The 26,701-nt window shown below is 38.1% G+C and overlaps 1 protein-coding gene across 1 annotated transcript; it reads right to left on the bottom strand.

Annotated features, from left to right (window-relative positions):
- Positions 1 to 3,178: 3,178 nt before the first annotated feature.
- LOC143626684 (uncharacterized) lies at positions 3,179 to 12,628 on the bottom strand. The gene is made up of 8 exons (XM_077096685.1): positions 12,421 to 12,628; positions 11,683 to 12,317; positions 9,724 to 10,748; positions 8,318 to 8,412; positions 7,691 to 8,216; positions 7,053 to 7,134; positions 3,770 to 3,817; positions 3,179 to 3,689 (listed from the first exon to the last, which is right to left on the bottom strand). Exons 1-8 carry the CDS (start codon positions 12,626 to 12,628, stop codon positions 3,486 to 3,488), a joined length of 2,823 nt encoding a protein of 940 aa, XP_076952800.1. The 3' UTR covers positions 3,179 to 3,485.
- Between the last annotated feature and the right edge of the window lie 14,073 nt (positions 12,629 to 26,701).

Genomic DNA, 26,701 nt, shown 5'->3' with positions numbered 1-26,701 from the left:
TGATTAGTAAAAATGATAACTAACCATGTAAAAAACCCTTAAAATGATTCAAAAATATGTTTTGATCTTATACATGGTTAGTAATCAGAAACATATGCTTTTTTGGTCAAAAACACGGATTAGAACGTTTATATCACGTTTTTACGGTTTGAAAACTCGATTTCAAATCCTAATTTACAAGGCTTGATAATTGATGTTAAATGCTTGGTTTTGTGTTATATGACCTGTAGACATACTAACTAGAGAACCAAGAACCCAGAGAGGCGAGAAAACAACCTAAACACTCGGAAAACCGCAAAGGTAATAATGGACTACTCGTTTAGGGGTTGTTTAGAATTAGATTATGACGTGCTTGTTGTTAGATTATGAAACGTTTTAGGGACATTAGGAATCATGTGAATGAGTCTCTGTCCAAATTTGGTAATTTTTCAATAAACGGAGAATATTTGTCGATTTTATTACCGTTTATTGGTGATTTATTATGAAAAATGGTTAAACAGTTTGGAAAAATCTGAAATTTTGTGAAGAACTTAAAAAAGTCATTGTAAGATCACACAGAAAATTTTGGGTTAACTGGAGAAGTCTAGATATGATTTATGTATTCTCGTATAATCGAGTTTTAATAGCTGAATTATGCGCAAAAAGGTGAGACAATTGGTTTTCCAATACTGTCATAATGATTTTTAAACCTATTAAACTCAATAAAGATAATCTGAATGCTTTAAAAATATTTTCAAAGTATTATAAAGTACATTACAGTGATTAAGTCTCTGTAGACTTACGAGATGGTTACTATTGATATTGTGGGGTTTTGTATACAAGGCTTGCCTACTGGCCTATTACACGTTACTTATTGAACAAGTGTTTGACAATAAGTGATATGACCACAGTCACAGATATGGTCGAGTGACAAGTACCTTTGGTAATTTGTAAGCAGACAGATGTAAAAACATCTTAATGCTGTAACTGTACAATGTGTCAATTACATGTGAATGCTCTCACCAGTATTTCCTACTGATCAAATATTTTTAAACATGTTTCAGATGACTTGTTAGAGGCAAATGAATGATGCATGCAGGATTCTAGTTTAAATAAGTGGCTTGTCACCCGAATAAAGAAACGTGTTTTGTAAATTAAGGATTATCCATGTAAAACTTATGTTTGTATAAAAATGAGTTTTATTACCAGTTTATGAAATAAGAATCATGGTGTTTTCATAACTCTCATCATTTTTCCTAACTACGATCCTGATTAAATATTCCGCTGCAAATTTATGTTAATAAACACCGATACCACCACTCGACGTTCACGGCTCCCCTCCCGGAATATATGGGTCGGGGGTTGTGACATGTTTCTTGTTTGTCTATGGGAATTAGCTGTAAATCACCCACTTTCTTGCTCGGATCCAGATATGGGATAAAGGAGACTGTTTGCGTGTGTTTTTAAGCGTGTGGAGGCAAAGGTGGAATGAGGGTTTTAGGGTTTTAAGGAGGTTTAAGGGTTTTTAAGTGCCCCTAAACCCATGGACCTAAGGGCTATCACCATTCCTTATTCCATTTTTATTGTCCTATCTCACACTCTATTATTTTTATTTAACTTAACTAAATAATAACACACCATTAAGTAAACGAAATTCTTTTATTTATTATTGTCAAAAGTATGATGTTACAAGATCAAATCACAAATGTTCAGTACATAAGATACATATACAACAATATATCTGTCAAATATAGTTGTAACTATATACACACACACACACTAGCCAGATGCATGCCGCGATGTAGTGGGGTACACATGTAAAAACTGCATCGAACACGTAGTCTCCTTGCAATGGTGTGCGTATAACACGACATTGGACTCTTAACCGGCGCCGGTAAGCGTTTCACATAATGCATGTACGTGTGCAATCTGGTGACGGTACGCACCATAACGAGTGTGGGGTGAGGTTTTCGAGGATACGGATTAAGAAGTCCAGAGGGGAAGATAATGGACAAATAATCAAATAATCGACCCGACACCATTCTAACCCGAAACCTATTCTAACCTGACCTCTTTCAATATGAACCATCCGGACCCGAATAGAACCAAATTAACCTTTTTTTATCGACCCATTTCAACCATAACCCGTTATGACCCATGACCCGAACCTGCATGATCCGACCCATTTTTTGTCCTAACCGCCTATCACGTAACATGTTATTTTTCAAAAATTTAAAATTATAGCAATACCATACTCAAATCACCATTGAATGCCAGGGGGTTGCTCAGTCAACCAAGTCAAATACTTAGGATCGTTAGTACAAAGTGACAGAGGCATAGATAGTGATGTAGCCCATCGTGTCCAAGCAGGATAGTGTAAATAGAGAGCTTCCACAAGGGTACTGTGCGACAAGAGGTTTCCAACTAAATTAAAGGGAAAGTGTTTTAGGGTGACGATTAGACCTGTGATGTTATACGGAACAGATTGTTGGGCCCTCAAGAAGACACATACGCATAAGTTGGAGGTAGCAGAGATGAGGATGTTAAGGTGGATGTGTGGGCACATAAGGTTAGACCGAATAAAAACGAGGTTTTTGGGGAAAGCCTAAGGGTGGCTATTTTTATATATAGTTAACATTTTAAAGCTAAAGTTGATATAATTTTTCACAAAAACAATGGACGTTTGGGGTCATATTTTTGTTCTTTATAAAGAAAAAAGTTGGGGTCATTTAAAAATAGGGGGTTATCCTAGAAGTGGTAAGGGTGATGATCTTCAGAGGGTTGAATACATAAAACAAAACCTTAAGAAACTGGATTCAAACTTAAGACCACCGTTAAAGATAATCAGCCGCTTACCATTGAAGTTTATGTGGATGAATGCTGTGTATTGTGTTTTTGTTTTTCTTTATAGCTTAAGAGGATAGGGAACCCAATGAAGAAAATGTTATCCTTGTTTTGGTGTGTCGACCGTCATTCAATCAAACATATATATATGCACGCATCCTTGTGTATAGGCATGGCCGGCCCAAACCTCATACTAGACCCTAGCATAAACCGTTGAGCGTATTGTAACATACTTGTGAAAATATGTAACTTTGTAAATCAGTTTGTAAAATGAGTTCGAGCTTAATAATATAAATCAAAATATTTGACAGATCTCAGCTATTATTTAACCATAGAAACAAGACGAACCGATTGATAATCCAATACCTAATTCAAACATAACCACCACGATTTCACTGATATATCTATATACATGGATTTGATTCTCTAACAGGTTAGATACTCAGAGCAAAAATGATACCAAAGCTAATATATATATCAAAAAGGAAACTGAAACCTAAAACATATTACTACCTACATTCGCTGTGTATGACACAAAGTCATATATGATACAACACACTAACATCCATACGGTGGTTGTAATTAATTACTGTTTTACCCAAAACACAATCTTCAGAAGCAAGAATCTATCTTTAGAAATGAGGCTTTTTTTTCTTTGGTAATTATACCCATTCAAAATTCGTCTCTTTAGGTAACACAAGCGCGATTAAACAGTCTACTGTATCAGGAGTGACCGAGAGACTAGAGCACGTCTCCTGGGAGTGCGGGAGGATGAATAAAAGGCGTGACCAGATGGTTTTTGTAGCCGGAATCTTGATCACTCCTGCACACTCCCGCTGCTTCAAGTATGATATAAAATCCTGAAACTGAACAAAAGGATACTAACAGATATGTATGGGGCGTGCTGACATGGAACGATTTTAAAAACATAGAAAAGATAACTTACGCCTTTATGGTCACCAGCAGAAGCCGGGAGCAGCTGGCATACCTCTCTCTGCATCACATGAAACAATAATAGTTTAGGTTCTGTGAAAGAGCGCAATAAGGTATAGAATTTCCAAAAAGATTCATAAAATCCAATAATATTTGCTAAATACGACCACAAATAATCAAGAGAGTAATTGTCCATAAGAATTCACACTGTTGGCCGAGTGGTTCACATGCGTGTGTGCCAAGTACATGATGTTTCCCGTGTGAGTTTGAAATTCTTGGGCGTCATATTATTTTTTAAACCCGACTCTGATAGGAGTGCCTTCCGATAAATTAGCAACTCAAATCATCTAGCTAATAACCATCTTAAGATCATTAGGTTAAAAACTTTTCTAATGTAACTAGGTGCATACTAATTAACTCTACAGAATAAAAGAATGATCGGGTGAATAGTGCCCAAAAAGTTCAAACAAAAAAAGGCCCAAAAAACACTAATAGGAAAAAGCCCAAACAAAAAGAAAAAAAAGGAGCCCAATTAAAGAAGAAAAGCCAAACAAAGGGCTTCTCACGTTAGGTGGCTACCATGGCCCATTATTTAGAAAATGGGTTGATTTGGGCAAAAATAAATTGTATATGGCTTCATTTTGGGTGTCTCAAACTAGTCAACGGATCAATTTGGGTCTACCTATTCCGATGAATAACATCTTTGGTACAAAATCACTTGTACATCACAAATCAATATTGCAAAATACTATAAATGGTTGTTATAAGCATATCGATTTTGTAATCATTAGAATGCATCCTCATAACCAGATGTAACGAAGCACAAGTAACATATACATTTATGTTCTCTTTTATCTTTCACAATATATGTAACTTTTCTTGATTAGTCTGTCGCCTCAATGTGCTTCTGGCTTTTTCCACAAACCTCAGTTTTTAAAGCGAGAAGCTCAACGAGGCGATATGGTCCAAACCGAGGCTCAAAGCGCACCATTTTGCGTAAGCAAGGCGCAAGGTGTGTACGCAAGGCGAATTTATTAAGTGAAATAAACTTTTTTAGCATCTCCTACCCAAAATTTAGCTATAAATAAACTTTAAAGATGATTTAATATATAAATCACCTGTATGTACAACCAAAAAGGATGTATGTACAGCATTTTGATGCACAAAAATTCGGCATGTACAAGGGCACACCTCGAGCTTCTTCTTTGAAAAAATTGCGCCTCAACTGCGCCTATTGTACAACTCACGCCTTATGTAGTAAAAGCGTAGACCATTGTCTCAAGCCGCTTCTGTGAAAAAATTGCGCCTCAACGGTACCTTTACTACAGCTCACGCCTTATGTAGTAATAAACGTAGACCCTCGCCTCAAGCTGTGCATCGCTCCTTGTGCCTAAGAGCACATGAGCAAACCAAGCGTGCTTTTTCAAACCAACTCACAAACCGCAGTTCCCTAGGAATTTGATTAACTTGCCTATCTAAATCTATAAAATTAATGCGCTTATTCATTTGTAGAACTAGATCGCTTAAACATTAAAAGAATCCATTTGTTTCCGATGACCACGTTGCAAATGTTGATAGGCGTACAAAGGCAATAGGGTCCAAAACCAAGGTGCAAAGCCCAAAACTTCATTGCTTTCCATACATGAGATGCAATTTATTTGTATAATTTTTATTAATCCTGATCGGTTTCTAGCATCAGTTCCCAAAAGGCCAAAACTTAGACATAAATAACATTATACGTACAATATCTTAACGCACAAAGCCTTCCATTGTACGAAAAGGGTGCCTCTAGAGTGCACCTTTGCATCTAAAGTGCACTTTTTGTACACCCCTCAATTTTTAGGTCGTTGCCTTGCGCCTACGCACGCTTTTTTAAACGTTTTGATTTGTCGTCCAACACTCAAGCAATTACTATATATGCAGAATTCCAAGACCGAAGCCACCTTGACAAGATTTTCCAAGTGAACTTATGAGAAAACTAGAATTATGGTCCTAGCCCCTAATCCATATCCATTTGGCCGGCTATTTCACTTGCAAATACAACCCCATGTATTTATAAAGCCCAGATACAGAATTATAAAAGGAGACACAGGTGTGGCCAAGGAGATAGGTGCTCATGTGTGATATCTTGATTTTCACTGCATTTACTTTTCTTGTAACTATGTTTGCTGCCAACGTGTGTGATCGGATTAACCAACCAAAATTAACCAACGTGTTGCCAATGCGTCCCTATGAATTTTTCATGCTTCTCGACACCTCCCAAGCAAAATTTACCTCCCAGTATTTAAACGCAACCCATAGAAGTGATCCCATCTTTTGGTTCCATTGTTTGCCAAACTAGTTGATTCGCAAACCATTTAGGAATATAATTCGTAACCTAATCCAATAACACACAGCATTTGCTAAATGACACTAGGCTATTTCCATGCTTCTTTCATTGATATTATTTCATTTTACTAAACTCACATTATATGATCTATGAACATTATTGGTTAAAATAATGTAGCAAACATCATTCTACATGTATTATTATTATTAGCTTTTATATAGCTGTTAAACTGTGATCTTATTATTAATATTATTATAATTAGTAGTAGTTTTTATATAACTGTTAAACTTTGATTTCCTTTATTTTGCTTCATACACATGTACTTAGAGCCGAGGGTCTCTCTGGAAGCCACCTCTTTATTCCTTTGGATAGAGGTACGGTGTGCCTACATCCCACCCTCCCCAGACCCTACTTATAGCTTTGCTGTCGGTGGGATTTTACTGGGCATGATTGATTGATTGATCATTCTACATGTGTTGCTTCAAACACAAAACTAGCTTCGATTTAGAAACAAATACTAGGGAATCTCTAGTGTACATGTATGACAAGCAAAAAAAATTAAAAATACCGAAACTAGTCAAAGATGAAAGTAATCACACAAAATAAACAAGATATTAACTTTGTTAATTTTATCATTATAATCCACATACCTCTTTCTATTTACTTCACTTCAATAGAAAGCAGCTTACATTCGATATTCCAAAAGATTTTTATCGATGTATGAAACATAATTATATTATATATTATTTAGATTTTTCAGTAATGTTCATCCATATTCCAATAGTAGGCTTCCCTTCTCTTGCTCCATACTAACCAGCAAATATAGACCAAGATTTCACATGACATAATATGCTAATTAGCTATTTTATTCAGGAATTATTAGTTTGGGATAGCAAAAGTAGCAAACATTGATGAAGAACAAGAACAGTGCATAGAAGTAATGAAGTAATAGAAGATAGAAACTCACTTTATGCTGCGGGGTGCTAGAAAATGTTGACATCACATGCTTAAAATCAGTCCGCTTTGTTATGTCTAGTTTAGTAGGCCATCTGCAAAAGCAAACAACATATATCGATAACTAATAGGCGCCAGTAGCCTGTAAACGAACAGTCCATTCGGTTAACCATTATGAGCCGTCTAGTGAAAAGTTTATTTATGTACGGTTATTAATTAAGAACGAACATAAACAAAAACATTTGTTCATTTATTTACACAAACGAACAGTTTCATGACGTTCGTGCACTTAAATTTGTTTTTTGTTCGTTCATTTGCGTTCATAAATATATTAATTCAAATAAATTAGACCAATTACACATTAGTGTAGTTTTAATAACTTTTTAGGCACAATACATTGTTCACTTTTACTTTAATGGGTTATGTTCGTTCATCTATGATCTATGTACAGTTACGTTCGTGAAGCGCTCGTTTAGACTGTTAACAAACGAGCACAAAAAAAGAAAACCTCATTCGTTTAAGTGTTTGGGTTCAATCGTTTACTCGGTTAAAGTCAAATGAACCAACACAAACACGCTTTGTCCGTGTCCGTTTACAGGCCTAAACGCTAGTATGCTAAAACAAGATTAATACTAAAAAAAGGATCAATACTCTGCAGGCTCCGAGAAATTCTCTCCATAATTGCATGCATCCGAATGCAGCCTACGCGCGTTTATCGCAGAATAGTGAACTCCACTTTTACTCAATGTCCCCTGCCAGTTTCCACCACTTACATATGATTCGGTAGGCAGTGGTGGAGGAGGTGGTTGAGACTCAGGAAAAGGGGGCGGACATGGCGGCAATGGTGGAGGTAATGAAGGCGGCATGGGTGGCATGTTCATGTGAGGAGGTATTGGCTGTGCCATGTTAGCCTGAGGAGCAGGCATGGTAGTCATAGGTGGTGGGCCAGATGGCACATAAAACATGTGATCATGATGTGGCAATGGGTTCCCTTGTATTTGAGCCAGTGGGGTCACAGACGCAGGTATAAAAGGAGGTGCTACTACATTATTATGATGAATCATGCCATGTGCATCCCATGAACTATTTGGAGGGTAGTAAACAGGTCGATGGTATGAAGATGGGGGCATTGGTTGTGAGGGTGCATAATTATGTGTCCAGTTTTGTTCAGGGGCACCTATGAATTTATTAAAAAAAAAATAAATAAACACGAAAATGAGATAATAAGTTTATTAAATAGATATTTTTATAAGTTGGGTTGCTGGTTATTGAGAAAACCTGGTTGAAATGGGTACCCGGCTCCTTGATTTGCCATATTCATTCTTGGAGATGTTAGCTCCATGGTGTTGGTGTTGTGGGGTCCATAATTACTGCTGAAATATATGGCCAAAACTATGTCAGATATGGTTCATGAACATAATAGTAAAACATGAAATAGTACAAGATAATGATTTAAAGATTCTAATACATAAATATATTAGATAATATGTTTTGCAATCACTATAAACCCACACAAATTAAATTATTTGTTGATTCAAGTTACTGAGTAACTGAATTAGTAGTAGCGTGCAACAAGTTTATGGTCCTACAGACTACATCATCATCATCATCATCATCATCATCATCATACTCAATAAAGCCCACCAATAGCAAAGCTATGGTAGGGTATGAGGAGGGTAAGATGCAGTCGTAGACAGCCTTACCTATACCCCATGGTCATACAGACTACAAAAACCATTAACAAAAAGACAGAGAAAACTAAAGCTTCTACTCCTAGTCTCCTGTTATTAAGCCTGTAAACGAACCAAGTCTTCAGTGAACTGTTCAGCGGGAAGTTCATTTACGTTTGTTTACTTAAATAACGAACGAACATGAACAAAAATTTGCGTTAATGAACAAACATGCACAGATGTCTCGTTCATTCATTTATATTAACGAACGTTCACGTTCGTTCATGTTTGTTCGTTTACATTTGTTAGTATTTTCATTTAGTTTTTTAGGCTTGTTACAATTTAGTCTAGTTTTAGTAAAAGTTTTTAGGCCCACTATATTGTTGTTCATATTAAATGAATGAACATGCACGCAAGTCGCGTTCGTTCATTTATATTAATGAACGTCCATTTATGTTTGTTCCTTTACATCTGTTAGTATATTCATTTTAATTTTTCAGACCTATTACTATTTAGTATACTTTTAATAACTTCTAAGGTATATTGGTGTTCATAATTAATTTTAATTGGTTTTAGCTCACTTATGTCCGTTCATCTATGTTTGTTCATTTAAGTTCATGAACGATATTGTTAACAAACAAACATAAATGAATAAGAACAAATTCATTTTCTTAACAAACATACACAAAAAAGAAAACCCTGTTCGTGTTAGATCATTTGTTTGGTCTAAGTTTATAAACAAGAAAATCTTGTTCGTTTAATTGCTCATGTTCAATCATTTGTTTGGTCTAAGTTAAAGAACGAACACAAGCATGATTCATCCGTGTTCATTCACTTCGTTTACAAGCCTAACTAGGGCATTAGTTTAATCATCTTGTGAAAAAAATAATAATAATAAAAAAAATACCAGCATAAAAAAATCAGCAAATAGAAAATCAACAACTTTTTTACATTTTTTACGATAACAAATTTATCTTCTATTTTATTACTTCAAGAAAAGAAATAATCTCATACCTGAATCCAACAGCATGAGGTGAACTAGCAACACCATTTCCGATATTATTATTTCTCATATCAACCGTTGACGAATAAAAATCGCGTTTTTCCTTACGATATTGTCTGATAACTGCCATTACACTAGCAGCTTCTTCAGGAGTCCCAAATTCCATCAATAACGCACCTTCATTCACAAGATCAGTAACTCCAGGCGGGCCCTTAAAAACATGTTTCCTTAACTCAAACATTATCTCATCCTTATCAGATTGACTATAAATGCTTCCAACATAAACATAACAACACGAACCAACCGCCACACCATTCATATCACCACGTGTACCTAACCCAATATCCAAAAACTTAATAATAAGACACGCACCCCATATCGATCGCCCCCTCATAAGTTCCCGAGCCTTTATTGCATCCATAACGTTTCTATACTCGATAACCGCAAACCCTTTAAACGGAACATATAAGAGTTTATTAATCGGACCAAATCGTTCAAACTGATACCTTATGAGCGGCTCAGATGCCTCTGGACCCACCGAGCCAAGCCAAAGATGACTCGAAGCTGAATAAACATCCATTGCAGCTCGATCCCCATCACCGTACCAGCTTGGAAAATATTGTTCAGGTGATTCAAAATTACTTTTTTGCCCTCCACTAGGTACATCATTTTCATGTCTTGAAGCATGGTTCTCTGTATTGGGTGTCGATGAGCTAGCATGAACAGTAGTGGGGGTTGATGAGCTGGCACGAGATGAATCTTTATGATCCATCGGATCCAGATCCATAGATTTTGTGCCTCCACTGTTATTAGAGCTTGTGGTCTCTCGTATATCTGTTTCAGATGCTATCGGGCCTGAATCGTCTACATTGTTGTCTACTTGTTTATCCTGTGCATTCACTTGTTCTGTAAATGACTTAAATACCCTCTCAAAGGTTGAGGTGATTGCAGATACAACATTAGGAGAAGCTGACTTGATAATACTTTTTACCCTTAAGAATATCCATTGTTTCATATGCGGGTCCTTATCAAGAATCTGTTGAAACGATTAAACAAGATAACTGATAAAAACTATGGGCATGAGATGCTAGTGGCCAAATAAAAGCGTTCTCTTTTATTAGGCCTGTAAACGAACCAGACGTTCAGTGAACAGTTCGTGAGAAGTTAAGCGGTAATTTCCTTTATGTTCATATTTTAATAAACAAAGCAAAAAGTTTGTTGTTTTAGTTAAACAAACAAGCACCAACACATGTCTCTTTCCTTCATTTATGTTCGTGAATGTTCATTTTAATAAACAAACAAACATGAACATATTTATTTAAACGAGCAAACATTAACACACGTCGTTCGTTCAGTTAAATTTGTCTTTGTTCGTTTATGTTCATTTATGTTCGTTTATTTCATAAAAGAACGAACACGAACAAACAAATTGTCCATTTAGCTAAACGAACGAACATGAACACATGTCTCATTCAATCATTTAAATTCATTTTCATTCTAAGTTAATTTGTTAATGTTCGTTAATATATTAACTTTCTACGCCCAGCACATTTTTTCACATTACTTTTAACTGGTATGCCTGTTAATCTATATTCAGTTATGTACGTTCATTTATGTTTGGAAACCATTTGTTATCGTTAACGAACAAACATGAACACGTTCTTTTTCTCATAGAACTTCTAGGCCCAGCACATTTTTTTCACGTTACTTTCAACTGGTATGTCTGTTAATCTATATTCAGTTATGTTCAGAAACCATTTGTTATTGTTAACGAACAAACATGAACACGTTCATTTTCTCATAGAACGGACATGAAAACGTTCATTTTCTTAACGAACGAACAAGAACAAGAAAACCCCCAGGGTTCAACTGACTGTGTTCAATCGTTTGCCCGGTTAAAGTTAAACAAACAAACATGATTCTTTCGATTCATTTATAAATCTATTTTTAAACATAAAATATAATCTTACCAGACCCAATAAGCAGCTTTTAGCCTCCTCATCAGAAAGATTATTGTTTATCAAAGGTAGCCCGTCACGCGTATCAAATCCAACTGTCAACCGATCAAGAAAATACCGTCCTCCATTAAAAGCATCATCCGTTGAAGTTGAAGTTGAAGCGCAGAGCGCAAAGCAAGCAGCAAGTGTGTTTCTAGGGCACTTAAACAAAATCCAAAGGATGCAAATGAGACGAATTTCAGATAAGTTGACAGGATCATGATCGAGAAACTTCCTTCTGAGCTCAAAAACAGTCTTTGTAGAATCAAGCATCTTTAAAACATCTTTGTTGAGAATCTTAAGCATATCCTGTCCTTGTAAAGAAGAAATAAAGAAGTTGAGCACATTGAAGAAGACTCCTGAACATACGCCTTGAAGGACAGAAGAGGTAGGTGACTCTGAGGAAGCAACCTGACAGATATTAGCCAGACCAAATAAGCAGATTTTGGCAGTCACGCAAAGAAAATGATCATCATCTGTAACTGTAACTGCTATGCTCCCGTTATGTATATTGATACAGACTTTTGCTGCTGCTTCAAGAGCAGTTGGGCAATATGATGCGTATTTGGGGACGAATTCTGCTACAAGACGCTGAACACTGGTACATCCTGCACCACAAATTATTATTATTATTATTATTATTATTATTGAAATTAAGAATGAGGCACGGAAACCCTAACCTAATTTATTTAAGAAAAAAAAAATAAGTACCTTTGGAAGCTGTGATTAGGGCTAAATAAGCCTGTTCAAGTTGATGAGGATCCTTGTGAGAGATGCAATGCTTGAGCTGCTTGTAGGACTCGTAACAGCTTCTGATATCTTCTTGGTTTCTCCGTTTTTGGGCGATTTGTTCGGGACTTGTAGGAGGAGCTTCTTGGGGTCGATGACGCTTCTTCGGAGGCTGCTCCGTTGAACCCATGCCGGTGCTGCTGCCTGACCACATATATATATATATATATATATGCTTCTGTAATGGAAGGAAAAGGAACTGGAGGAACTGGAACTGGAACTGGAACTGGAACTGGAACTGAAATAAATGGTTTGTGTTGTGGAAATAAATTAATTTGCTCTGTTTACTTTACTTTCGGCAACCTTCAACTTTGAATTTATGTCATTTATTGATATTACGTCTCTTATTTGACTTTGTAAGGCTATATGCGGTGGAGGGCTACAAATTGCAACACGACGCTCAATCAGCAAATGGTAGAAATTTTTTTCTTGAGATGTAATGGTATTGTAGCCCCTCCAGTTCCACGTCACCAATTTTATTATTTTCTTTTAATAACTAAAATAAACAAAAAAAACCCGTTAAATTAAATAATTAAATAAAAATACATTAAAATTATAAAAGAAATACAAAAAAAAAAAACTAATATCTATAATATTCGTGCATTTTTTCAACTCGTCGTCGTTGAAATAATGTGGCCTCTGACGTGATGTCGAAGGCTCACTCAAAAATAAACCGATTACAACTAATTAGATAGCGGTAAGCGGGTATCGAACACATGAAGTATGTGGAAAATGCGTTATTGAGTAGCTATAAAATTTAACTATATTAAACTAAGTGCAAAAGTAAATTCAAAGAGTTGGTTGTTTGATTTTGAATAACAAAATGAACTAAAGCAATTAAACGAGTTTTAATTAATATGAGAAAATATGTCTTCCCTCGGTTTCAGGTTTCCACGAATGTTACAGTTAATGTTTAACTGAGATGAACAATAAATAAAGTTCGTGTTTATGTAAACGATTGTGATAATTGAAGATCAAGTACTTGGATAATACAACGCAAGGTAATCACTCAAAAACCAATTAGTTTATCCAACCCTAAATCCCTCCCGATTAATCTCGATTGCATACAAAATCAAGAACTGACGGTTTAGAACACAAAATCGATAAACTAATAATCTATCAATCAATACATCAACACCATAATAATTTAATCAATATGATCAAACTAATATTTCAGAAATTTCATAAACATTCAACAAAACAATCATAAGAAACCTTACAATCCGAGGGAAAACACAAAGAAATTTAGCCACACATGTTTCGGTTTGTCATCCCTTCAATTATAATTGTCATACGAATTAAGAACAAGTATCTAAAGATTACCACAATCACAATTAATCGATTGTCTCCAAAAATCGTCTCTCGGTCGTCTCTAGATGAAAAGATATGATAATAATGTCAAAAGCCGTCCAAAATACAATCATATATGGTAGTTACAAACTGCAGCGACACGCCCACCGTAAGCTACGGTGGCCACCGTAGCTTACGGTGGCTTTAAAAAAACTGACGGATGGGCTAAACTGCCTTACGGCAGCTAATAATCTTCAACTCCCACCGTAGCTTACGGTGGGCACCGTAAGCTACGGTGGCTCCAAAGCTCCATGCTCTTGTTTTTGTCATAACTTTCTTGTTTCATGTCCGTTTTCTTCACCGTTTTCGCCCACGTTCTCGTAATTCCATCTATCTATCTTCTCATACCCGCGATTACACGAGTAAACGTAGTTATCTAATTCAACAAGATAAATAGATTAAACACATGAATATTAACAGTCTTAAACCACTTAAGGGTTGTCCCATGGACCACCCGTCACATTCCCACACTTACCTGTTGCTTGCCCTCAAGCAACACCTCAAACAACAAATTTTTTTTATTTTAAACTGGTAGCCACCAATCTTACCACAAATCCGGTTCAGTTACGGTCCCAAGTCATTGTAACATCCCGAAATTTCAAAGTGATATTAATTGTATTACTTACTAATAGAGGGAAGTTTACTCGGGTTGTCAGGAAATAAATAATAGAGTAGGAGTTGGTATGAGTCGGGCTAGTGTTGGATTAATGGAGACGGGTTAAATGAGAATGGGCCTTAGGTCCATGGGATTTCAGGGATATAAATACCCTAGCACCCCAAAATATCTTCATTTCTATCATTATCCAAACACACACATACACCACAACTTCGCCGGCGGCCGGAACCGGGCAGATCCGAGGAGAGGAACGGGCAGATCCGAGAGAGAGAGAGAGAGAGAGAGCGATTAGTTGTGTTAACAAGTTAAACGAGATCCAAACAAGCTCAAAAAGGTATGATTCTTGATCTTTGAAGTTTAAAGATCCAAGCTTTTTAGTGTATAAGCGACCGAAAATGGTCGGGAAGCGTAGTGGGTGATATTGAACCATAGCAAGGGTGTTAAAATCGCTCAAAATGCTGGAAAGAAACCGAACAGCGGCTGTCTGGGCAACTTCGCCTGCATCTGGGCAACTTCGCCTTCAAAGCGATGAACTTCGCCTGCAGGCGAAGTTCGCCTGATGAACTTCGCCTGCAAGCTAAGTTCGCCTGATGGCAACTTCGCTGTAAAGTTAAGTTCGCCTAACTGGTAACTTCGCCTGAGGCCAAGTTCGCCTGATGACAACTTCGCCTGAAGCCAAGTTCGCCTGATGACAACTTCGCCTGAAGCCAAGTTCGCCTGATGACAACTTCGCTGTAAAGCTAAGTTCGCCTAAGGTTTAACTTTGCCTAAAGCCAAGTTCGATTAGAAAATAAATTAAAAGCGATAAGTTAAAGTAAGCTAATACTAGGCCACCAGATTAGATCAGGCGAGTATTGATACGTGTAACTTGTACAGTCAGCCGAGCTCAGTTAAGGAAGGGATTTACAGATATCAGAGGAAGAAGCAGAGTCCAGGTGAGTTTCTAGCCCCATTCCTTGTTATGTTTTCGGGGCTGTGTGCATACTCGATGTGAAGTGTGAATACACTTACCTTAAGTGGTAAGTGTATGCTATAGATGTTATACGAGGTATATATTTTATAATGCTTGTCGGTGCGTGAACGATCTTCAGATATTGCACGTATCGCCAAGGATAGTAAATTCCAAGTGGTTGATAGTGTGTACGAATGTTATGATGTGACTGGTTTATTACGTAAATACATGAAGTGTGATATAGGCAGGTAGAGGTAGAGCGTGTTAAAAGTGGCAAGAGTATAGTAAGGGTGTTAGTGGCATAACGTGAGCGCGTGATAGGGAAAGCCTGTACGTGCCATCGTTATTATGTGTGTATGATTGTTGATGTGACTTGCTTATTATGTAAATGATATGAAGCGTGTTGTAGACAAGTAGAGGTAGAGCGTGTTAAAAGTGGCAAGAGTCTAGTAAGAGTGTTAGTGGCATAACGATAGTACGTGGTAGGGTAAGCCTATACGTGCCTTCGTTATTAAAGTGGCAAAGTGGCATAACGTTATACGTTATTAAAGTGGCAAAGTGGCATAACGTTTTACGTTATTAAAGTGGCAAAGTGGCATAACGTTATCCATTATTAAAGTGGCAAAGTGGCATAACGATATTCGTTATTGAAGTGGCATCAAGTGGCATAAAGTGGCATAAGTGGCTAAGCTGTAGGGGTAACTAAGAGGCTAAGCTATAGGGGTAATTAAGTGGTTAAGCAGTAGTAAGTTAGATAGTGGACTACGTGTCTTCGGATACGCATATGATGCATGTAGTGGTCGTATGATGAGTTGCTTGATTAACTAGAACTCACTCAGCGTAGCTGACTTTTAGTATGCACGCAGGTGAGCTGATTATAGAGTTAGCATGAGGATGGCACATGGCATGGATTGAACGGCTGGCATCTGAAGAAGAAGAAAGGATGTTTTAAATATAAGTTTTGTGTTAAGGTATCAAAGAAAAGATTTAATGTTTTGTAGCAAATGAATGATGTTTTACCTTTCTGCGAAAAGTTTTAATAAACTCAGTCATTTGAAGAACTGTGTTTATGAGTAAATCCGACGCTAAAGTAGGGCTACCGGTAACGGGGCCTTACAAGTTGGTATCAGAGCAAAGTTCGAGAGATTTAAGCATCATACATGCTTAGACTCGAACAGAGAATGGGATTTAAGTAAGAAAGAAAAGAAGATGCCAGTTCAAGAATGCCATGTGTCGCTCAAGCAAGATCAGTAAAGGTAAAGTGTATGATTAAATGATATATGTTAATGAGAAAGAAAAGATATGTGAACGACAGGGATAAGAATAATTGATTGTTTGATTTGACTAATTGCTTAAGTAGAACCAGCACAAAGAGACTCATAAAGGGAAGTGTATAGGACACGGAAAGCAACGTGATCAGTTAGTCACAGCTGGCCACTGTTATTACCTGTTAGCCTTGCTATCCTTGTACTAAATAGTTCCTCGAGTGATGATGTTTGTGCTGTCCCTTCTAGAATACTGATGGCTGGAGCTGGAGAATTTGTGGGAAACGGGGGTCGCACTGGATGTCGTGGCAGGCCTCGTCTTGTCCAGCAACCCTCGGTAGAAGAAGCTTCCCACACCGAAGATGAAGGAAGCGCCGCTGGAGGAGACCAGAACAACAACGAAGAAGTTCAACTTAGCCCTGCAGTTCAAGCAGCCATTGTTCAAGCTGTAGTTGCTGCTGTGAAGAACCTGAATCCCGAAGGGTCTGCTGGAAGCCGTGAACGAACTGCTGAAGGGGCTGGTGGTGATGGTAGGAAGGATGGGGAAGGAGAAAGAGGGGCCTCGAGTGAGGATAAGTCTGTGAAAGTCGATGACAGGAGGAGAGGCCAAGGTGGGTGCAACTATAAGTCCTTCAAAGGATGCGACCCGCTAAAACTGACTGGTTTGGGAGACGCAATCGCTACTCTCCAATGGATAGCCACTATGGACAAGGTTATCCGCATTAGCGAATGCCGTCCCGACCAAGCAGTGGGTTATGCCACTCAGTCATTTGAAGATGAGGCCATGTACTGGTGGGAAACTGTCGAACAAAGGAAGACCCGAGAGGAGATTAAGGCCATGAGGTGGGATGACCTTAAGGAGTTAGTGATGAAAAGGTTCTGTGCTGATGCTGAGGTTGAGAGGGCCGAGATGAAATTTCTGAATCTAAAGGTGGACAAGATGACACATCGTGAGTACACCACTGAATTCAACCGCATGTCTAGGCTGGTTCCTGACATGGTGAACACCGAGGCGAAACGGATCAAGTGCTACGTTAGAGGACTTCCCCAGAAGGTCCGCATGTTGGTCAGGGCCAACAAACCTGTTACCTTTGAGTCTGCGGTCGAGTTGGAGGAGATGGTCTATGATGATCTGGCGGCGGATGATGTGGAAGTGGAAGATGAGGAAAAAGGGAAGGGAACTAAAAGAGCTGGGGATGTCGTGGAGCGTGCAGGGAGAAAGACACAGAAGATGGCAGGAAGGGAAGCATGTAAGGTGTGCGGGAAGATGCACTTAGGGGAATGCAAGGCTGGTCCAAATCAGTGCTACCGATGTGGGAGGAAGGGGCACATCTCCCGTGAATGCACCGAGGACCAGAAGTGTTACAAGTGTGGTAAGTCAGGTCACATAGCTAGGGAGTGTGGAGAAGCCGTGGCAGTGGGGGAAGGAAGAGGAAACGCGTGAAAGGATGGTCTATTAGCTGCTGAGGAGGTTGCAGGAGAATAAGTGGCATGTCACAGTTGTTTTATGTTTAGTAGTTAAAGAGTGTTTTATGTTACAGTTGAACCTATGTTTGTTTAGCAAGCTTGAATGATTTCCTTTTATGTTATGAAGTACTTGTGACTTCTTGTGCTTTTGTATGAACGATCTATGAATTTATCTTGAATGCATGTTGGTTATGATAAATAGTTGTGTGATGGTAAAGCGTCTCCTTAGGAGTTAGCGTTATTATATAAAACAAGGTTCCTCGGGAAGGCGATACGAGACTTGGTACATCGAGGGCTTCATGGACAAGCTACCGTAATAGCTAAAACACATGATCACCGCTCGATGACTACAAGTCAGGAGTAAGAGAGATAACTCAGAAAGCGAAGGCGATTCAATAAAGCGTGTAAATATAAGAAGTTTTCCTTTTATAGGGAATAAGTTAGGTTTCGGGGACGAAACCTCTTTAAGGAGGGAAGACTTGTAACATCCCGAAATTTCAAAGTGATATTAATTATATTACTTACTAATAGAGGGAAGTTTACTCGGGTTGTCAGGAAATAAATAATAGAGTAGGAGTTAGTATGAGTCGGGCTTGTGTTGGATTAATGGAGACGGGTTAAATGAGAATGGGCCTTAGGTCCATGGGATTTCAGGGATATAAATACCCTAGCACCCCAAAATATCTTCATTTCTATCATTATCCAAACACACACATACACCACAACTTCGCCGGCGGCCGGAACCGGGCAGATCCGAGGAGAGGAACGGGCAGAACCGAGAGAGAGAGAGAGCGATTAGTTGTGTTAACAAGTTAAACGAGATCCAAACAAGCTCAAAAAGGTATGATTCTTGATCTTTGAAGTTTAAAGATTCAAGCTTTTTAGTGTATAAGCGACCGAAAATGGTCGGGAAGCGTAGTGGGTGATATTGAACCATAGCAAGGGTGTTAAAATCGCTCAAAATCCTGGAAAGAAACCGAACAGCGGCTGTCTGGGCAACTTTGCCTGCATCTGGGCAACTTCGCCTTCAAAGCGATGAACTTCGCCTGCAAGCTAAGTTCGCCTGATGAACTTCGCCTGCAAGCTAAGTCGCCTGATGGCAACTTCGCTGTAAAGTTAAGTTCGCCTAACTGGTAACTTCGCCTGAGGCCAAGTTCGTCTGATGACAACTTCACCTGAAGCCAAGTTCGCCTGATGACAACTTCGCCTGAAGCCAAGTTCGCCTGATGACAACTTCGCCTGAAGCCAAGTTCGCCTGATGACAACTTTGCTGTAAAGCTAAGTTCGCCTAAGGTTTAACTTCGCCTAAAGCCAAGTTCGATTAGAAAATAAATTAAAAGCGATAAGTTAAAGTAAGCTAATACTAGGCCACCAGATTAGATCAGGCGAGTATTGATACGTGTAACTTGTACAGTCAGCCGAGCTCACTTAAGGAAGGGATTTACAGATATCAGAGGAAGAAGCAGAGTCCAGGTGAGTTTCTAGCCCCATTCCTTGTTATGTTTTCGGGGCTGTGTGCATACTCGATGTGAAGTGTGAATACACTTACCTTAAGTGGTAAGTGTATGCTATAGATGTTATACGAGGTATATATTTTATAATGCTTGTCGGTGTGTGAACGATCTTCGGATATTGCACGTATCGCCAAGGATAGTAAATTCCAAGTGGTTGATAGTGTGTACGAATGTTATGATGTGACTGGTTTATTACGTAAATACATGAAGTGTGATATAGGTAGGTAGAGGTAGAGCGTGTTAAAAGTGGCAAGAGTATAGTAAGGGTGTTAGTGGCATAACGTGAGCGCGTGATAGGGAAAGCCTGTACGTGCCATCGTTATTATGTGTGTATGATTGTTGATGTGACTTGCTTATTATGTAAATGATATGAAGCGTGTTGTAGACAAGTAGAGGTAGAGCGTGTTAAAAGTGGAAAGAGTCTAGTAAGAGTGTTAGTGGCATAACGATAGTACGTGGTAGGGTAAGCCTATACGTGCATTCGTTATTAAAGTGGCAAAGTGGCATAACGTTATACGTTATTAAAGTGGCAAAGTGGCATAACGTTTTACGTTATTAAAGTGGCATAACGTTATCCGTTATTAAAGTGGCAAAGTGGCATAACGATATTCGTTATTGAAGTGGCATCAAGTGGCATAAAGTGGCATAAGTGGCTAAGCTGTAGGGGTAACTAAGAGGCTAAGCTATAGGGGTAATTAAGTGGTTAAGCAGTAGTAAGTTAGATAGTGGACTACGTGTCTTCGGATACGCATATGATGCATGTAGTGGTCGTATGATGAGTTGCTTGATTAACTAGAACTCACTCAGCGTAGCTGACTTTTAGTATGCACGCAGGTGAGCTGATTATAGAGTTAGCATGAGGATGGCACATGGCATGGATTGAACGGCTGACATCTGAAGAAGAAGAAAGGATGTTTTAAATATAAGTTTTGTGTTAAGGTATCAAAGAAAAGATTTAATGTTTTGTAGCAAATGATTGATGTTTTACCTTTCCGCGAAAAGTTTTAATAAACTCAGTTATTTGAAGAACTGTGTTTATGAGTAAATCCGACGCTAAAGTAGGGCTACCGGTATCGGGGCCTTACAGTCATACCCTATTCCCTTATTTTTATCGGTTGCACTAGTTTCCTTGACGTTCCATTTAAACCAAAGATTCCTAACCAAACCTAACATGCTTTCGGTTTTTACCTATACATAACATACATTTACACATTAAACTTTCCTTGGTGATGATCCATACAATTAACATTTAATCAATTCTCCTCGCATACGCTTATACAATCATCAAATCTCCACCTATGTAAATGCTTTTGACATGAATACAAATAAAGAGGTCTTAAAACGGGTTGTAATTGGGCCAAGTGTAAGGGTATGGAAGGGAATATTGAAAGTAGTTCAAACTACTCGATCCGACTTATTACAAACAAACTAAGTAAACAATGAAATAAACAACTATAAACATCACTAACTTCTCATTTTTTTTCACTCAATACATAATACTTTGAACATTGCATATATAAACATTGCAACTCTAATACAATTTTTTAAGCATGTAACCATAATGCTTAACATATCTAATTGATAAATACTAAACAATTACATAGAAACCTATTAAGTCGGATTGTTTCGCAATATAACACCGGGGTTGAATGAATAAAAGAATAGGCCCAATAAAGTTTTCTAAAGGAACCAACCCCCCGCCCCTCTCATATCCACGCTCATATATATAATGTATGAGGCCCAACCCCCCCAAAACCCACACTCTCGCTCATCCAGACGAGGCCTAACCTAAGTGCCTCTATCACTTTTGCACTCATGCCAAGCTAAGATCTCAAAATGCACTAATTGTACAAGTTCTATCGGAGAATATCAACCATTTCACCAATCCTTGCTTTCTCAATTTTCAAGTGTAAACGAACATGTTATGCAAGTTATTACACCGAAAGCAAGCTAACCTTGGTTAGAAAACTACATAATCTCCTTTTTAAAACAACTAGGCACATGTTATTCAGGGAATTGTGACCATGAAAAGGGACCAAAACTTCACCCCGCCATCTTACCACTTTCCGGTTTCTTTAAACAATTTTTTTTTAAAATTTTTCTATTTTTTTGTTTTTTTTTAATTTTTTCTTTAATTTTTTTTGTTTTTGTTTTTTTTAAACGATATTTTTTCAAAACAAACGAAAATTTCCTCATCCCCACACTTGGAATACATTGTCCCCTATATACGGTTTTGAGAAAAAAGAAACAACTACTTCATGAACACAACCGTCTTTTCAACACAACCCATAATACTTAATCAAAAGTATTTTGTCCACCACCCATCCACCCAAACAAATAAAACACAAAAGATAACAACTTATACAATAATATACAGAATGATGTTCACCTGATAACACGAAATTCCATCAGAAGTAGGGCGGTCGGGCAGGCCCAAAGATGGATGTCATCACATCCGAGAACTCACCGAATCCAAACGTGTCTTGATCATCACCACCTTGCTCGCCTCGTTGTTGTTGCGGGGCACTTTGAGTTGAGCCTTGATTGGGATCCACCCACATAGAGTGATGCAATGGTGGTGTAGGGTATGACACACTACCATCATACGGTGGGAACGTGGTGTAGTCCACAACGGGCGGGTCGGCCACAACCGGCTGTCCCACATGCCACGCGTCATGCATCCGTCGCTAACGATCATCAAGGTATCAGTTGTTTATGTCATTCTCAATGGCATATGCATGGGTTCGGTTCCACTGCTCTTGTCGATCATAATTTTGCTTTAATGCCCTTTCCATACTCGCCCCCATGAAAGTTTGTTGATAAAAAATGGTTTGGGAAGATTCAGACCAATTCCCAAACGTAGGCGGTCTTTGCCTTTCTACCACCTCTTGCATCGTTCCCTGATAAGCCCAATTCGAATCATATGGCCTTTGTGTATAATCAAATGCACTTCCCACATAACCCGACTGCATACCCGGTTGCCTTCCATCCCAACTCGGTCCCGCTTGATCCGTTTCCATGTGAGCTACATTTGGATCATCTTGATACGCCTCATCACCACTTACCTCATCTTCACTTTCCGGGTCATCCGCTTCATCCGCATTCAATGGCCTTACATCTTCCTTCAAAACTCTCCATCTTCTTCCATCACTCTTCAATTTATGGTACCGTTCAGATTGTGAATATACCCAACCGGACCCCAAATGTGCAATATCGAAGGGTTTGAACTTTTTGTAAGACCCTTTATCACCTACACCAATTGCCCCGTACTTCTTTAACAATGCAGTGATCAATCGACAGTGAGGTATGGTTTTTCTATCCACACTGTTTCGGTTTATCCATATGTTACTCATTACTAAGAAACGGTATGAAATAATCGGTGATCCATGTAACATTGTGTATAATATTGGAACTTCGGGATATCGTACCGCGACCCTATCACTCCGACGCGAGATTATGTTATTGATGCTTATCGTTAACATCGATTTTGCTTCCATTCTCAGATTTTTTCGGTACAACTTCCCGGAGTATGTCCCGTGCAAAAACAGATCATCTAACTTGGTGTTCCACATCGGGTGCTTCTCGGGGGCCAAATACAAATCATCCAAACTTGGAAACATATACTGGTTCTGCGGTTTACTATCAAATTTTGCTACCCATCTCAAACTATCAAACGACATTTCCACTTGAACCCCATTCACAGTACCAATTAACCTGTCCTTTGATGGATGGTTACCTGTAACCCGTCGTAAGGTAGCTATCTGTAACACCCCGCAACCGCAGCGGAAACGTAAACGGGATGCGACAGACACCTCTGATATCAACCACATTGTTTATAAAGAAAACTGAATGCATTAATATACTTCAAAATTTCATTATCTCGTATTTCATTACCGTCTAGGTGATACACACATCATACAATACGATACATAATTCCATCTTTTATAATGTATCCCAACATTCCGCACGCAAATCTTACACACAACAAGCACTTAGCACGTAAGCAATCACTTTATCTTAGTTTTACCTGAAAAGCATGTGAGAAAACGGGTCAACTACGAATAGTTGGTGAGTTTCACAATTTGAGTAAACCATGATAAATCCATATCAAAATATAATATTAACTGGGGACACTGTTAACCCAGTACTGTACTCACTCCGGGGACAATGTTAACCCGAAAACACTTCTAGGGACCCCTGGGGACACTGTTAACCCAGTACTGTACTCACTTCGGGGGCAATGTTAACCCGGAAACACTTCCAAAGACATCTGGGGACACTGTTAACCCAGTCCTGTACCCATTCCGTACGATTCCCGTACAATCAAATATTTATAAATACACGCAAATCCATGCGTTCAGTATGTATTTAAACATTTTGATAGGAACATGCTTCCCGCCCCGGGAAAATATTTAAAACAATTCAGTAAAAAGGGGCTCGTGAAACTCACCTTAGCACATGCAAGCAGGTAACAACAATCATTATCAGTTAACACGCCCAATCTGTAATATGATCCCTACGATCGTTACTATACACTTATTATTAATATAACTTTAACCAAGTTAACCGGTACATCTGGGGGCACTGTTAACCCAGCACCGTACCCGTTCTGGGGGCAAGGTTAACCCAGAAACACTTCTCCGGACTCAGATTGTGATTTCGTTTAGAGTTCCATGGTCACAACTACTATTAGTCGTTTTTTCTCGTTTTGCGTGTCTAGCACGGTTATCCGTTTTTTTTTATGTTTCAAAAATGAGTTTGGTCACACACGACCCGAAAATAGTGGTTGTCTGATAATTTAATTAAAGATGTGAAATTATAGCTCGGTTTAGACGTCCCGATTGGCCGCGGGACCCGTTTCCGTCTTTGGCGTACCGGAAACTGTTAAAATAGGTTAAAATTACTCAAATCATCCGAATTATTTTCGGATGATTTATTTTTACTTGTTTAACTCATTTATATGAAAATAGTTCATTTTTAGGGTTTTTATACACCAGTCAGCTCGCTTAAGTGAACTTCACCGGTTTACGCGTTTTAACTTTAAAAGTTTGATAATTAGCACGATTAATTATCCGTTTACTCTCAGATCTTGAAATTTTGCACAAATCACCTTTTAACAGTGGGTAATTTTATAAAAATATTTCCAGAATTAATTCTTATATTTAAAATTTATTTATCTATTTTTAAACACCATTTAAACACTAAATATGTCGTAAATACCAAACGATCTTAGAAAAATCCCAAATTTTTCCTGGATGTCCCCTGCCATCCACATAGTTCCCTGTAATTTTTCCAGAACCAAAATCTTCTTTTACATCCCCTTTTTACTAAAACCGAGCTAGAAATCCCTAGAACTCGTTTAACCGAAAAGCCTACTTAGAATTCTCCAACGGACCTCAAATTTTGTGTGTCACTTATACATGATATGAAAAGCTTATCTGAAATTTTCCAGAATTTTTCATGATATTTAACTATTTTTCACCATTTTTGGCCAAAACCGAGCATTAAATTCACCAAATATTCATCCTTTATCCAAAAATTACCAAAAATTCACAGAACTCATATTTTCATGTGTTTAACACCTCTGTAAAATTTTATGACCTAACTCTAAAGCATCAACAATCTGTCCAAATTTCCCAAAACCGAACATAACCGAATATACCTATCGTTTTCCGCCACTACGAGCTACAAACTCGTCTTTCCGCCTTATCTACCACTAAATACAGAGCCTACAATCAACATACCACAATACCAAGCAAGTTACACTCACGATCAAGCCATTTCTTTCATGGTTTCGGTTATGATTCCAAAAACAAAGATTTAGCCGTAAAAATTCGTTTTCGGTTCGTTTAACTGGACCAAGATCCCTTGTATAACCCGTATACATCACTTGATCATGCAAGAATCGGTTTTCATCTTTGAAACCTCATTTTCTTGCAAACAAACTCAAGAAACGAAGATGGAAACGTATATAATTCGATCTTTACCTTGTTTTTCTTGCTCCAAATCTCGGTTTTTAGTTCATGAAATTGAGAGGAATTGATGAAGCTTGTGGATTGTTGATTGAAAAAAAAAAAAAAAGAAAATGAAGGCCAAGGGGGCCGATCGGAAATCATAAAGGGTGGGGTGGGACCCACATATTCATTCTTGGCCACTCATTTGGATTTACGTAATCTGGATAATGTTTTGGATAATCTGGTTCAGTTCGTTTTTCGGTTAAACGTTTAATTTGGCTTAAAATGAGGCTAAAACGGTCGTTTTTCGGCTTAAAAATTAAATTTATATAAAACCTATTTAAAAACTTCAAAACTTAAACCATGACTTTCATTAACTTAAAACGTCATATTATTAGTTATTACGTATCTTTTTCGGCTTGATCGATCGTCTCTTGCTCGGTTTGGTATTAAAGGTTTCGTTTAACGTACCGACGTACTATTAAATCGAAATCCTTTTTCTGTGCTTTAATCCACTTATCCCGAAGCTTTAATACTTCGTAACATCACTAAATATCATATATCTCGTCTATAATTGAACCCTCGATTCATTCGGGTTTCAATAACTATCGATCGTTTGATCGCATATTCAATACGGTGAATTATATATTCACGTACAATCAATACAATGAACCATGTTTTCTCATATAATTACCATGGTAACTCATGTACCCGACATTACATATGACGTAACTAACGTCTACCGGTTAGGGTATACCTGGTTTCGTCGGAATCGTTACATTCTCCCCCGTTAAGAAATTTCGTCCTCGAAATTTTACACGCCCACTATCTCCTTTCGAGAGAAAGGTGAGGGGTTTTTCCTTCAGAATTCACCCTCGCGTTACCAAGTATAATCTTGTCCTCGCTGTGAATTCCACTTAATCTTAATTAATAAAGCTTGGTATGTCCAAACTGTTTAGTTTTCCCGTCTACTATCTCTACGGAATTAGTTATGATATCAAGCATGTCTTCTATGAGTACCTCTATTACTAGTACTTTCGTTGCCTCATCGCTTAGACACTTTTCAATCCGTATACATTGCAAAA

The sequence above is a fragment of the Bidens hawaiensis genome, unplaced genomic scaffold (genome assembly GCF_021521415.1).
Source record: "Bidens hawaiensis isolate Kalapana, Puna unplaced genomic scaffold, B.hawaiensis_p1.1 tig00004477_1, whole genome shotgun sequence".
Taxonomy (NCBI): domain Eukaryota; kingdom Viridiplantae; phylum Streptophyta; class Magnoliopsida; order Asterales; family Asteraceae; genus Bidens; species Bidens hawaiensis.
Note: the sequence above shows the minus strand (reverse complement) of the source record. Positions and strands in the feature narration are given on the sequence as shown.

Bases quoted from the DNA above. Each gene is read 5' to 3' on its own strand.
- LOC143626684 (XM_077096685.1), bottom strand. From the start codon at position 12,628: ATGGGTTCAACGGAGCAGCCTCCGAAGAAGCGTCATCGACCCCAAGAA. The intron at 8,413-9,723 runs GTATGAGATTAT...CATATATTTCAG, and splicing joins CCTCATGCTGTTGGATTCAG to CAGTAATTATGGACCCCACA. The intron at 3,818-7,052 runs GTGAGTTTCTAT...CATGTGATGCAG, and splicing joins CTAGCACCCCGCAGCATAAA to AGAGAGGTATGCCAGCTGCT.